This window comes from Gambusia affinis, linkage group LG13, assembly GCF_019740435.1.
Source record: "Gambusia affinis linkage group LG13, SWU_Gaff_1.0, whole genome shotgun sequence".
Lineage (NCBI taxonomy): Eukaryota > Metazoa > Chordata > Actinopteri > Cyprinodontiformes > Poeciliidae > Gambusia > Gambusia affinis.
Window position 1 is genome coordinate 27,699,810 of NC_057880.1, and position 12,010 is coordinate 27,711,819.

The window sequence follows — 12,010 nt, forward strand, 5'->3', positions numbered from 1 at the left end:
TGTTGAATAGAAGATCTCTGCAGGTAAAATCTCACAGCAGAGCAAAAAAATCCAAAATTTCTCCTGTTTCCAAAACAAAAAACAAATCAGAACCAACTGGGGAAAAAACAACTAAAATTAAGAATTTTTTATGTTGAAATTAAATTTTTCTAAATTAAAGGAAAATCTGTTTTTTCCTACTGGACCCACCTGAACAGAACTGACTGGAATAAAAACCTGACCCAGATTTTTGGTTCCGGTCCATGTTTTTATTTTGCTCAATGGATCGAGACAGGAAGTGATGTCTGTACAGCACAGGCCGGTTCCGGTCCGATTCGGCCTGGTTCTGACTCAGAACAAAGTGCGGCTGTATGGCTTCTTCCGGTTCTGAAGGTCCAACTTTATTTACAACAGATTTCTGAGATCCGGTTGGATCCAGTCCAGCTTATTTACACAGAACCAGAAATTGCAGAGTTCTGGTTCTGAAGTGGTTGTGTTTGCTCTACACCGACCAGAACCGGTCTAGGTCTTAATCTGCCTGAGGAAGAGGACGGCTTGGTCCAACAGAACCAGAAAGTTCCAGAACCAGACCGGCTCTGGTGGTACCTCTGTGACCCGGTTCTGGACACCTCCTGATGTCACTCATCCTCAGGTTCTGATCCAGTCTAAATCCGAACAGAACCCAGTTTGGTTCTGATGGGTCAGAGGACAAAAGAACCCGACTCTTGATGAAGAGTTTTGTTCTGATCCGATTCCCTCTGCTGCCATTTGGAGGCGGATCAGAACCGGTCCGTTAACAGCAGAAAACTTTCATTCTAATGTTTTAACTTCTGGTTCTGATTGGGTACAGAACCGGATCAGTTCTGTGAGCTTTCCTGATTCTTCTGCCTAAAACATCGAACCTTCCTCAGCAGAGATCCAGTACCGAATGGTTCTGGTTCTGATCCAGTCTGACTGACTGTTGACCCCAGTGGCAGCAGCAGAGAATTACAGCCTGGTTCTGACTGAAACTATGAACACACACACACACACGCACACACACGCACACACACACGCACACACACACACACACACAGAGAATCTGGTCAAATAAAAACAAGAGTGAGATATCTTCCAGCACAGAGGATCTTTGGTTCCTCAGTTCCTGAATTCAGGATTCAATTTAAATTCTGTGAATGAATTTCACATCTGGATAATTTTTACTGTGAGCCGGATCCAGAATCCTGAACCGGGTCCAGAACCGGAGGTTCTGCATCAGTTCGACTGATCTGCAGGTTAAATGGGAATCAGTTTTTTGTCCCTAATGGTTCTCCGTACTTCCTGTTTGTCTCCAGCAAAACCTGAAGGAAGCAGACATGAAGGTTCTGGTCGAACAGTTCTGGAGGTTCTGGTTCTGGTCGGTTGTTCCCTCTCAGATTCCATCTGAGACGATGCAACTAGAACTTCCTATGATGCGTTGGTGACCCTGAACACACCGCTCTCAGCTCGCTGCACTGAAATTACTAACAGGAAATAAAGCTTTTATTGTGAAAGGCCGACGGCTGGAAGTGCTTCCTGGATGAATGTCTGTTTTCCCGCCGACCTCAAACATCTCATAAGGGGGCAAAGAGCCTCAGCGTTTTGTCCAACGGCGCCTGAACGTTACGCTGCCTCCTCCTGCTTGCTGCTCTGCTTCTGAAGCTCTGCCCTCTGGCCGTTCTTTGGCCCCGCCCCCTCACTGGCGCCACTCTTCATCACTGAGGATGAGGAGGAGGAGGGCGTGGCCTTCAGGCTGCGGGACGTCTTGGCGCCGCGGCTCTTGTCCCGGGCGGCGGCGGCGTCTTGGGGCAGCAAGGGGCTGGAGTGCGCCCTCTGTAGGCCGCCGTCGCTGCACAGCCGCGCCTCAAAGGCGGCCAGGTCGGCGCCGCCGTCCGCCATCTTGGCCCGCAGCAGCATGGCGTACGTCCCGTACCGCGTCTTCTGCAGGAGAGAGGAGCAGAACTGGGTCAGGAGTGGGTTCTGGTTCCGGTGAAACAGCTTGGGTCTGAATACTTCAGTACCGATCAGACCAGTTCTGATCCGGTCCATCAGAACCGCTGGTCCAACCGGGTCACAGAAAGCAGAATTTTCCCGACCCAGATCGTGGAATTAAACCTCTGAGGTTCTGGTTCTGTTCGGACCTCTCGTCCCTCTGTGCCCCGGCAGCTTGTTGCCATGGTAACCGGCTGCCGGTTCTGTCGGACCATCTGGCGCTCAGCAGAAGGTGTTTTTTCCTCTCTGGCCCGGTTCTGCCAACCCGTCCAGCGTTCAGAACATTCAGGAGGTTCTGGTTGGATCCGCCAGAACCATTTGTACCTGTTCAGAACCGTTCTGACCCGGATGGACCCGGTGATTCTGTTGGTCTCCAACCTGAGGAGTTCAGAACCAGAACCAGAACCCGACAACTCACCTCGAACTCCAGGTACTCCCTCCGCAGCTTCTGCTCCTCCAGCTCACGACCTTTGACCCTGCGGTCGGGTGTGGCAGCGGCAAGCTCCGTCAGCTCCGAGGAAACCGCCCGGAACCGGTTCTCATGGGCCTGGAGCTGCTCGTCCTGGAGAGAGAGACAGGGTGAGCACGGCACCAGAACCCGACGGGTTCCGGTCGGGTTCTGGTCCCTACCTGGGTCAGCTTGGTGTTGGACCCGGGCAGCAGCGGGCGGCTGAAGCGTTTCTGGGAGCCGATGGCGGCCGGGAACGGAGGAGCAGAGAACATGGCCGCCACGGCGTTGATCCTGGTGATCCAGGACTGCATCTGCTCAGAGCTCCTGGAGGACCATAGAAGAAGAGTCAGGGAGGACCGGACACTCAAAATACAGCGGCCATTTTATGTTCGATTTTAAAACGCTTTTTCTGATGCTCAACACCATTAGCATTTAAGCTAGCTTTAGCTTTTCAGCTAAATTTACCCACTAAGCTGCTGTGACCGATTAGCTCTGTTCTGAACTCATCTCTAGTTCTTTTGGGTTTTTGTACTGAACATTTTCCCTCCTTTTTCTGGTTTTTCAGGCTTTTACTTTTAAGCCAGAATGTAATCAATTCTGGCAATTTATTACATTTCTAAAAGTCTTCTGCAGTTGATGTCAAATACTACGACAATTTTCACCTGAAACATTCAGATTACAGCTTTCATTCCTAGTGTCCTCTTATGACCTCTACTGTCCTCCAGTGTCCTCCAGTGTCCTCTAGTGACCTCTAGTGACCTCTACTGTCCTCCAATGTCCTCTTATGACCTCTACTGTCCTCCAGTGACCTCTACTGTCCTCCAGTGTCCTCTAGTCTCCACTAGTGACCTCTACTGTCCTCTAGTGACCTCCCGTGTCCTCTAGTGACCTCCAGTGTCCACTAGTCTCCTCTAGTGACCTCTACTGTCCTCCAGTGACCTCCAGTGTCCACTAGTCTCCTCTAGTGACCTCTACTGTCCTCCAGTGTCCTCTAGTGACCTACAGTGTCCTCTAGTGTCCTCTACTGTCCTCTACTGTCCTCTAGTTACCTCTAGTGTCCTCTAGTGACCTCTACTGACCTCCAGTGTCCTCTAGTGACCTACAGTGTCCTCCAGTGTCCACTAGTCTCCTCTAGTGACCTCTACTGTCCTCCCGTGTCCTCTAGTGACCTCCAGTGTCCACTAGTCTCCTCTAGTGACCTCTACTGTCCTCCAGTGTCCTCTAGTGACCTCTACTGTCCTCTAGTGTCCTCTAGTGACCTCTACTGTCCTCCAGTGTCCTCTAGTGACCTCTACTGTCCTCCAGTGTCCTCTAGTTTCCTCTAGTGTCCTCCAGTGTCCTCTAGTGTCCTCCAGTGTCCACTAGTCTCCTCTAGTGACCTCTACTGTCCTCCAGTGACCTCTAGTGTCCTCTAGTGACCTCTACTGTCCTCCAGTGTCCTCTAGTGTCCTCTAGTGACCTCTACTGTCCTCTAGTTACCTCTAGTGTCCTCTAGTGTCCTCTAGTCTCCTCTAGTGACCTCCAGTGTCCTGTAGTGACCTCCAGTGTCCCCACCCCCATCATGTCCTCCAGACCAGCGGGGGGTGCTGGCGGGGTTCCTTACGGTGCCTGCAGCAGGAAGACCCTCCAGTCGGCCGTCCTCAGGTAGAAGACGTTGGGTCTCTTGCGGTAGTCGGCGGCCCTCATGGCCAGGGCGTGGTGGACGGACACGGCGTTCTTCACGTCGTCCTCAGTCGGCTCTCGCTCCGTCCGGTACTCATCCTGCGAGGACACAGACACACCGTGATCCGACCCGAAACAGTCGGGACGCGACCGGACATCTGGAAAGACCTCTGACCCGAACCGCTCCACTGGTGAACCAATGAGATGCAGGGAGACAAAGTCCTCAACTCCTTCATGGTTCTGGATAAATCTGATGTTTATCTGGAGTCTCTGGACCTTCTGGTCTGAACTTCATCTCATCATCTTCACCAGAACCAGAACCAGATCTAAATGTTAATGTGTTCTGTGTCTCCCCCTGCTGATTGCAGTCTGCAGTCTCACCACTAGGCGGAGCTCTGCAGCCGAAGCCAGAGACTCTGGAGAACTAATCCAGAACCCTTTACCGGGTTGCAGAAGGTCCGGACCACTAACGGATCAGAACCGGGTGGCAGCGGTGTCTACTGCAGCAGGGGCTGATGGGAAACGCAGTCCGGGTGTTTTACCTTCTGCAGGTAGAGGACCAGACCCTTCAGCATGGCGTAGAAGGTTTTCCAGCCTCTCTTCCCCCGCGGAGCTGAAACAGAAACAACATGGAGCCAACGAGGAAGACGAGGAGGAGGAGGAACAGCAGGAGGAGGATGAAGAGCAGCTGCGTACTTCTCTTCCCATCCGGGTCGGCGTGGACCTTCCTCACCAGGAAGCCGCTCTTGTAGAGTTCGCCGTCGGCCTGCTGGGCCACGCCCACCAACGGGTTGCCACCGGCGACACGCCGCATGGTCTGGGAGGCGGAGTCAGTGCGGGGGTCGGCCAGCTCCGACGCCGACTTCCTCAGCTCCTCTTCATCACTACGAGAGGAAGAGTTTGCATCAGGCGGTTCTGGTTAGAGACCCAGACACTCCGCCGGATCCACGATGGAGGAACACCAGTCACCCAACCGCCATCCGACTATCATCCATCCATCCAGACCCAGTGTCTGGGTTCTGGTTGGTGGAACCAGGGGAACCTTAATCAGGACCCGGTTCTGTTTGGGCCCTGATGGTGTTCTGGTTCTGATTGGTGCTGCAGGCGGTGATTAACCAGGAGGCTGTTATTAGGACACACACACACACACACACACTGCCGGGGCGTTGGGATGCTGACCCGTAATTACAGCCGGCAGAGAAGCGGGAACAGTTGCCACGGCAACAGCAGCTTAAATAAGAGAGTGAGAGCGAAACGAGGAAACATGTTTACACTCACATGGTCCACTGCAGCTTCTCGTTCCTGATGGAGCTGTACAGCGTCTGCAGAGAGAACAGAACCGGGTCAGACAGGAACCGGACCTGACTGAGGAAGGTTCTCATCACCTGTGTGATTTCAGAAACCAAGATGGATTCTGTTTTTAACATAACGATGAGGCATCAACATTTAACCCTCCACACATGGAAACGTTTCTGAAAAACTGCTTCTGTAAGATAAGTTACCGTTATCTTATTTTGAAAGAGGAACACCTTGATTTTTGGAAATGCCCACTTTGGCTACAGTCACCACATGATGTGACCGGTTTCTGATGCTGAAGTGACCTGCATGTGCAGAAGAACGTAGAAATGGGGCGGTTCATGGAGATAAACTGACCAGAGGAACCGTAATACCCCCTCCGACCTGCAGGTGGCAGTAGAGCTGCAGACCTTTCCGGCCACCGTAAACCAGACGTTACATCGACATTCACATCTGGACCTCCCAGTACCAGCTCTACCTTCTTCTTGCGGTTCTGTGGGTGCTGCTGCCGGTCCTGGCTCTTGCCCAGCAGGTCCGGGAACGCCAGCGGCTTCAAGGACCGGGACCGGGGCGCCCGTGGATACCGGAAGTCCGACTCCCTGGAGTCCCGGCTGGCGCCGCTCCGGACCGAGCACAGCGAGCGCGAACGGTTCCGACCCGAGGAGTGGATGCTGTTGACTCCAATCATGGCTGACCCGGGTCGACGAGGCTCCGACTGGAGGCAGAGCGGTTCTGATCCGAACGGTGGGGGAACAAAGTCTGGACAGAGCCCTTAGAGGTTCTGGTTCTGATGGATCCGGTGCCTCCAGCAGGTCCAGTTGGAGTTCTGGGTCAGTCCAGAAGCTTCCAGATCCGTTCTGGAGGAAAGTTCTTCCTGGATCAGATCAAACTTCTGGTTTCTGAACCAAACAGTTTCTGTTTCTTCATGGAGAATAAAAATATTTTAATCGTTTTAATTCCAGTAATTTCAGATTCGAAGCAGAAATGAATCAGATTTCTGTTTTAGAGTCGGAGACGTTTGATTTCTGGGTTCCTTTGGTGCAGAGATCGTTTCTTCTGATCGATGACGTATTTAAAGGTTTGATCAGACTTTCTGAAGGAGCCTCCTCTTCCTCCCGTCTCGTTAAACAAACCCAGACTCTGCGCGGTCCCGGCGAGGCGGTAACCACGGCGATGGGATGCCTTGATCACCCAGACAAACTCATCCCGACTCGGAGAGGCGGCGAGGAGAATCCCTGGACTGCAAATAAACGTGTGACGAAGGAGATGCATCAGCAGCGGCCAAAACCCAGAGAACGACGAAGAGGAGGAGAGAGAGGGAGGGTGGGGCGAGCGAACACACCCACACAGTCATTCGGAGAGAGAGAGTGACGGAGAGGAGGGAGGATGAAGGTGGGGAGACAGAGGAGGAAAGTTTCTCCTGATCCGCCCAGAATCTGACACAATCCGTTCTCCTCTTCCTCAGCTGTTGATCTCCTCCTCCTCTTCCTCCTGCAGGAGAATCCTTCGTTGTCTTCAGGTGATCTCAGTCCTCCTCCTCTTCCTCAGACTGAACTGTTAAGGACGGTTTGCCTTCCACCTCCTCTTCCTCCTCTCTCTCAATGCGCATTTTCTCTGAGCTCAGCAGCCAATCAGAGGGCAGAGCCAGAAAGCTAAGACCCGCCCCCGGCTGCCAGTCATGAGCTGAATGTAGATGAAGCTCAGCGATGAAGGGGAGCATTTTTATCATTTCAGACCTGAAAATTAAACCATTCATTTTACTTTAATGTTTTAAAATCTAATTGTCATTGTTGTCTAATTTCCTCTCAGAATATAAAATCATTTTGAATGTGTTTATTTTTGTATTTTGTTTTATTTTAAATATTTTTGTGGAAAAGAGCGCCCCACATCTCCACAGGCTCCGCCCAAATCTCCACAGGTCCCGCCCACAATCCCACCCCACATCTACACTGGCCCCGCCCCACATCTCCACAGGCTCCGCCCAAATCTCCAAAGGCCCCACCCTACATTTCCACAGGTCCCGCCCACAATCCCACCCCACATCTACACTGGCCCCACCCTACATCTCCACAGGCTCCGGTTTGGATCTCATTAGGCTAACCTACCAATTTTTGCACAATCTCCCTACAATTCGCCCCAGGCCACTGGAACTAGACCCATAACCCTTTCAGTAACCCTTTCCAGTCAATTTGAGAGTTGATCTCATTTTAAAGAGTCTTTATGGACTAGAACCACAGGAGACGTTTTAGTCCCAAAACATTGATATCATCAAACCAGCAACATTTCTGGAAGACGGAACTTTTTCAGTCAATTCTAGAAATGCTCTCCAAACATATGAATCCATTTTTAATTTTCATGCTCCCATGTTGCTCAAACAGGTTTCTTAGCGTTATTTAGATTAATTCTCTGATCAGATTTTGTTCTCTCGTTACACTGAATAAACAATGTGGTCATAAAGTAAGTCGTTTAACTGTCAAGAGATTTCAGCAGAAGTTTCTTGTTTCTTCACGCAAACACTGATGGAGGATCACAGCAGGAGGAAGACAGCAAATTATTCCTGTTTTTCTGCCTCTCAGTCAGTCTGAGCTGCTGCCCACACACTCTTTGCTGCAGCCGTCCAACCAGCCGACAACTCAGCAAACGCTCCACACACACATTAGCAACACGTATGATGATGATGAGCATGATGGAGGTGAAGAGGTGACGCAGATTCATGTCGATTGCTCCGAGGCTGAGGTGGAACCAACCCACTCAGACATGAACACACACCAGACAGACAAAACTACCCACAGCAGCCAGGAGAACCGGTCTGAGTGCAAACAGTGATGCTGTCGCTATGGCAATGGGCTGCAGATGAAATGTCCCAATCCACCATGTCCATCAATACATCTGTGAACCAGAACCCACTTAAAGTTTGTGTCCCCAAAAAGATGAGTTTAGGTCGATGTGATGTCCCGACGAGAGAGAAAAACAGGCCTGTGTGTGTGTGTGTGTGTGTGTGTGTGTGTGTTTAAAGCTGGGACATTATGAGGAATTATGGATTATCAGGACATTTTGAGAGCATAAAAATGTTTAAATTATAAAGAAATATTTATTTCATGAGGACATTTTACCATTCTGACAGAGTATCAGGGGGACATTTCTAGATTGTGAGGACAATGTCTTTTTTTATTTTATTATGAGGACATTTTAGCATTACATTTCATCAGTTGAGGAAAATGACTGATGTCGGCTTTGTGGATTTTAAGAACTTTTTAAATTTGATGTTTTAAATTTGAACTGTTATGTACTTATTGCGGAAGTATCCATGAAACACTTTGTTCAGCACACAGATGCTTTTAAATGTGCTATGTAAATACATTAACATAATTAAACATCAATATTTTTAAAAGATGACAAGTCTTAAATTATGAGCAAATTCTTTCACCTTTGGGGTTTCTCAAAACTATGAAAAGATGAAAACATTAATAATAATAATAATAATAATAATAATAATAATAATAATAATAATAATAATAATAATAATAATAATAATAATAATAATAATAATACTTGCGTTTTGTAAAAAAAAATGTTGTTATATCACAGCTGTTTGTTAAATTGAGAACATCCAATAGTTAATGTGATAAATCTACACAACGAGGAGAATTTTTAAATGTAATGACAGAAAGAACTTTAGGATGTTTAAAGTTTGCATATTCTATGCGACGGCAGCAGCTGATCGCCGTGACAGAAATGTAAGCAATGGAGGGAGGAGAGAGATGCACATTTTGTTGCTGGATAAACAAGAATGACTTTTAGTTTCTGTCGCCAAGTCCGATTATTATAAGCAGCTTTGGGCTTGTTTTTTTCTAAAGACGCTTGCAAATTAAATGAGTTGTGTTTTTTGGGTTTGTTTTTGAATGAGAAGTTCCGACTCTCCCTGTCCATCTATTCCTCGATGATCCGTCCTGCTGCGTCTTTGTTAATGTCAGATTAATATATTTGCTGTGAACGACGTTGAGCTTCGCGCTGCACTCCAGAAAACTGAGAACATCAAGACTAATATGAACAGAGCAATAAGCATAAAAACAGCCACGAATGAACGAGTCTGCAACTAAACGCCATTATAATGATATTAAGAGAAATGTCACAAATCTGTGCAGCGGGACGTCTGATTCATTTATAGGAACGTTTCAGGCTTTTGACAGCACTTATAGAATATGAGAAAAATCTGCACCAAATAATTATTTCAGAACAACAAGATAATTCAGGTCTGATTCTGTTTTTTGGTAAAATATGAAAGCATTTTGTTATAATTTTTCTGATTTGTGGAAGAAAGTTTTGATAATTATGAGGGCATTTCTGGATTTTAATGGAATTGTTGTTATATGACTTTAGGATTATAGTAATACTTTAGCAAAAACAACTTTTTTAATCTGGATTTTTGTAGATTCTGATATTTTGTAATTATGAGTATTGTTAAAACTTGAGGGCAATCGAGTAAAATAAGAATAATTGTGAATAACAAGTACTTTTTTCATTATAGATATTTCACTGATATATATAGTAATTTGAGTATACAAACATTTTGTTGCTCTTCATGAAAATGAAAAGCAACAAACATGAATCGCCGCAGCTCAAACTGAACCAGGGTGAACAATGTAATCTGGGTAAATTAAGAGGCAGTGGGATTAGATCCACAGAGAGGAAGTTAAAGAAACACTTCTGCATTATGGGGACGTTCAGGGGGACATGAGACGGGGACACACCTTCAGCAGGTCTTTGGGGAAATCCTTCCCGTCGTTCAGCCCCTCCAGGTTGGAGATGAACTGGCTGCAGGACATCCTCTTCCCCACGTTCTGCACAGACAGGAGGTCAGAGGTCGCTTCGCTTGCTACAGTCGCCTCTGCTCAGTTACAGCAGAAACCTTCAGACTAGATGCTTTCTGTGGTCATTGCCACGGCAACAAGACTCACTTCCTTAAACAGAGTAAAGGTCTGGGGAGGCAAACTTAAGACAGCAGCTGACTGGTATATAAACATTATTATTAATAAATCAACATCAGCAGAATCTGTTTCAGAAAGGTTAGTCATAACAACGTCATATTCATCAAAAATAATATACGTTTTGTTTTTAAAATTAGTAAAAAATTCTGAGTTCTTCATAATAATTAACTCATTAATTTAACCAAATATGGAGTTCCATCCTATTCCGATGGTTAATGCAGGTTTACATAACACCAGTGGACCTCAATAGGTAAAACAGGGAGATGCCTGATGTATGTCCAAAATGTAGAGGGCACAGAGAGACTCTGGTTCACTGTTTGTGATATTGTAGGAAAATTACACTGTTTTTGGAAAGAGGTAAAAGATGTAACTGAGAAAATAATTCCAAACAAATAATTTTGGATCCGAAGCTGTTTGTGTTTGGACTCTACCCAGAAAAACATAATTATACCAAAAACAAACACTTATAAACTTAAATTTGCTCAGTGCAAAAAGATGTACATCACTGATCTGGAAGAAGACCCATGGAGCGACTGTAAACCGGTCCCAGACGTTTTCTGCCCTCCCTCTGGAAAGGTTTACAAATGTATTGAAGGGCAAACAGGATTTGTTGGAGTTCCTCTGGAATCCCTTCATTATGTATGTCAAGGATGTGAACAGGAGAAGGTCCAGGTGGCCGAAGAACATGTTAACTGCAGTTCCCAAAGACAGTTCCATCAGAGGACATACACTGTTGAATTTAATATCTCGGTATAAAGATGATATGTGGAATAGGAGATGGGTTGCACTGGAACCATACTTTGCAGAATGTTCAAGCTGTTTGTCTAAACTGCTAAAATTCCAATAAAGATATTTTAGGAAAAAAAATGAAGTTCCTGTTGGGAAGCCAGTCATGTGACCACATCAGTAAACCTGACAAGGAAGACGAAGGAGACACTCACGTTTCCATGGAGATCATTGTTCAACAGCATGACGGCGCAGGTCAGGGTGTGGACACTGTCTGAGAGAGAGAGAGAGAAAAACAGGTGAGACAGGCAGGTGTGGTTCGGGTGTAGTTCGGGTGTGGTCTAGGCGTAGTTCGGGTGTGGTCTAGGTGTAGTTCGGGTGTAGTTCGGGTGTGGTCTAGGTGTAGTTCGGGTGTGGTCTAGGTGTAGTTCGGGTGTAGTTCGGGTGTGGTTCGGGTACCTTCAGTGGACAGCGTCTCAGGGTTACACTGCCTGTATCTCCGGGAGAAGTGAGCGAGGACTCTCTCTCTCTCCTGGGTTTCTCCCATCAGAGCAAACCGGGTCAGAAACATCCTGAACCAGAACCAGAAGTCAGAGAGACACTGGATCAGAACTAGAACTGAAACGATTCCTCAAGTGACTTGAGTTCCTCGATCATTAAAGTTCCTCGAGGAAAATGTATCTGCCTGGAAGCTTCGCTAATTTATGTTTTCTTATTTAGCGCACCGTGTTCCAGCGCGGAGCTCCGACTTCTACCTGAGTTGTTGACGAAAGCTAAGTGTTAGCAGCATAACGTCCAGTTTTCAAGTTCGGCCTGGGAGAATTTTATTGATTGATGATAATGTCCAGGTCTGTGGTTTTTCTGGGGACCAATCAGCATCCTGTATTTATACAGGTGA

General features: G+C 47.4%; 1 protein-coding gene across 3 annotated transcripts in view; it reads right to left on the bottom strand.

The window, feature by feature from the left end:
* Nucleotides 1–226: 226 nt before the first annotated feature.
* The window catches only part of LOC122842785 (PH and SEC7 domain-containing protein 1-like), a 28,649-nt gene continuing 16,865 nt past the window's right edge, over nt 227–12,010 (bottom strand). For all 3 annotated transcript variants that reach the window (XM_044136950.1, XM_044136948.1, XM_044136949.1), the window contains 10 exons: nt 11,572–11,684; nt 11,328–11,386; nt 10,150–10,239; nt 5,381–5,424; nt 4,799–4,986; nt 4,645–4,715; nt 4,044–4,201; nt 2,620–2,764; nt 2,408–2,551; nt 227–1,938 (listed from right to left, as the gene is read on the bottom strand). In XM_044136950.1, coding sequence (XP_043992885.1) covers nt 1,621–1,938; nt 2,408–2,551; nt 2,620–2,764; nt 4,044–4,201; nt 4,645–4,715; nt 4,799–4,986; nt 5,381–5,424; nt 10,150–10,239; nt 11,328–11,386; nt 11,572–11,684 — 1,330 coding nt within the window. In that variant the 3' untranslated portion in view covers nt 227–1,620. The remainder of the gene's footprint in view (nt 1,939–2,407; nt 2,552–2,619; nt 2,765–4,043; nt 4,202–4,644; nt 4,716–4,798; nt 4,987–5,380; nt 5,425–10,149; nt 10,240–11,327; nt 11,387–11,571; nt 11,685–12,010) is intronic.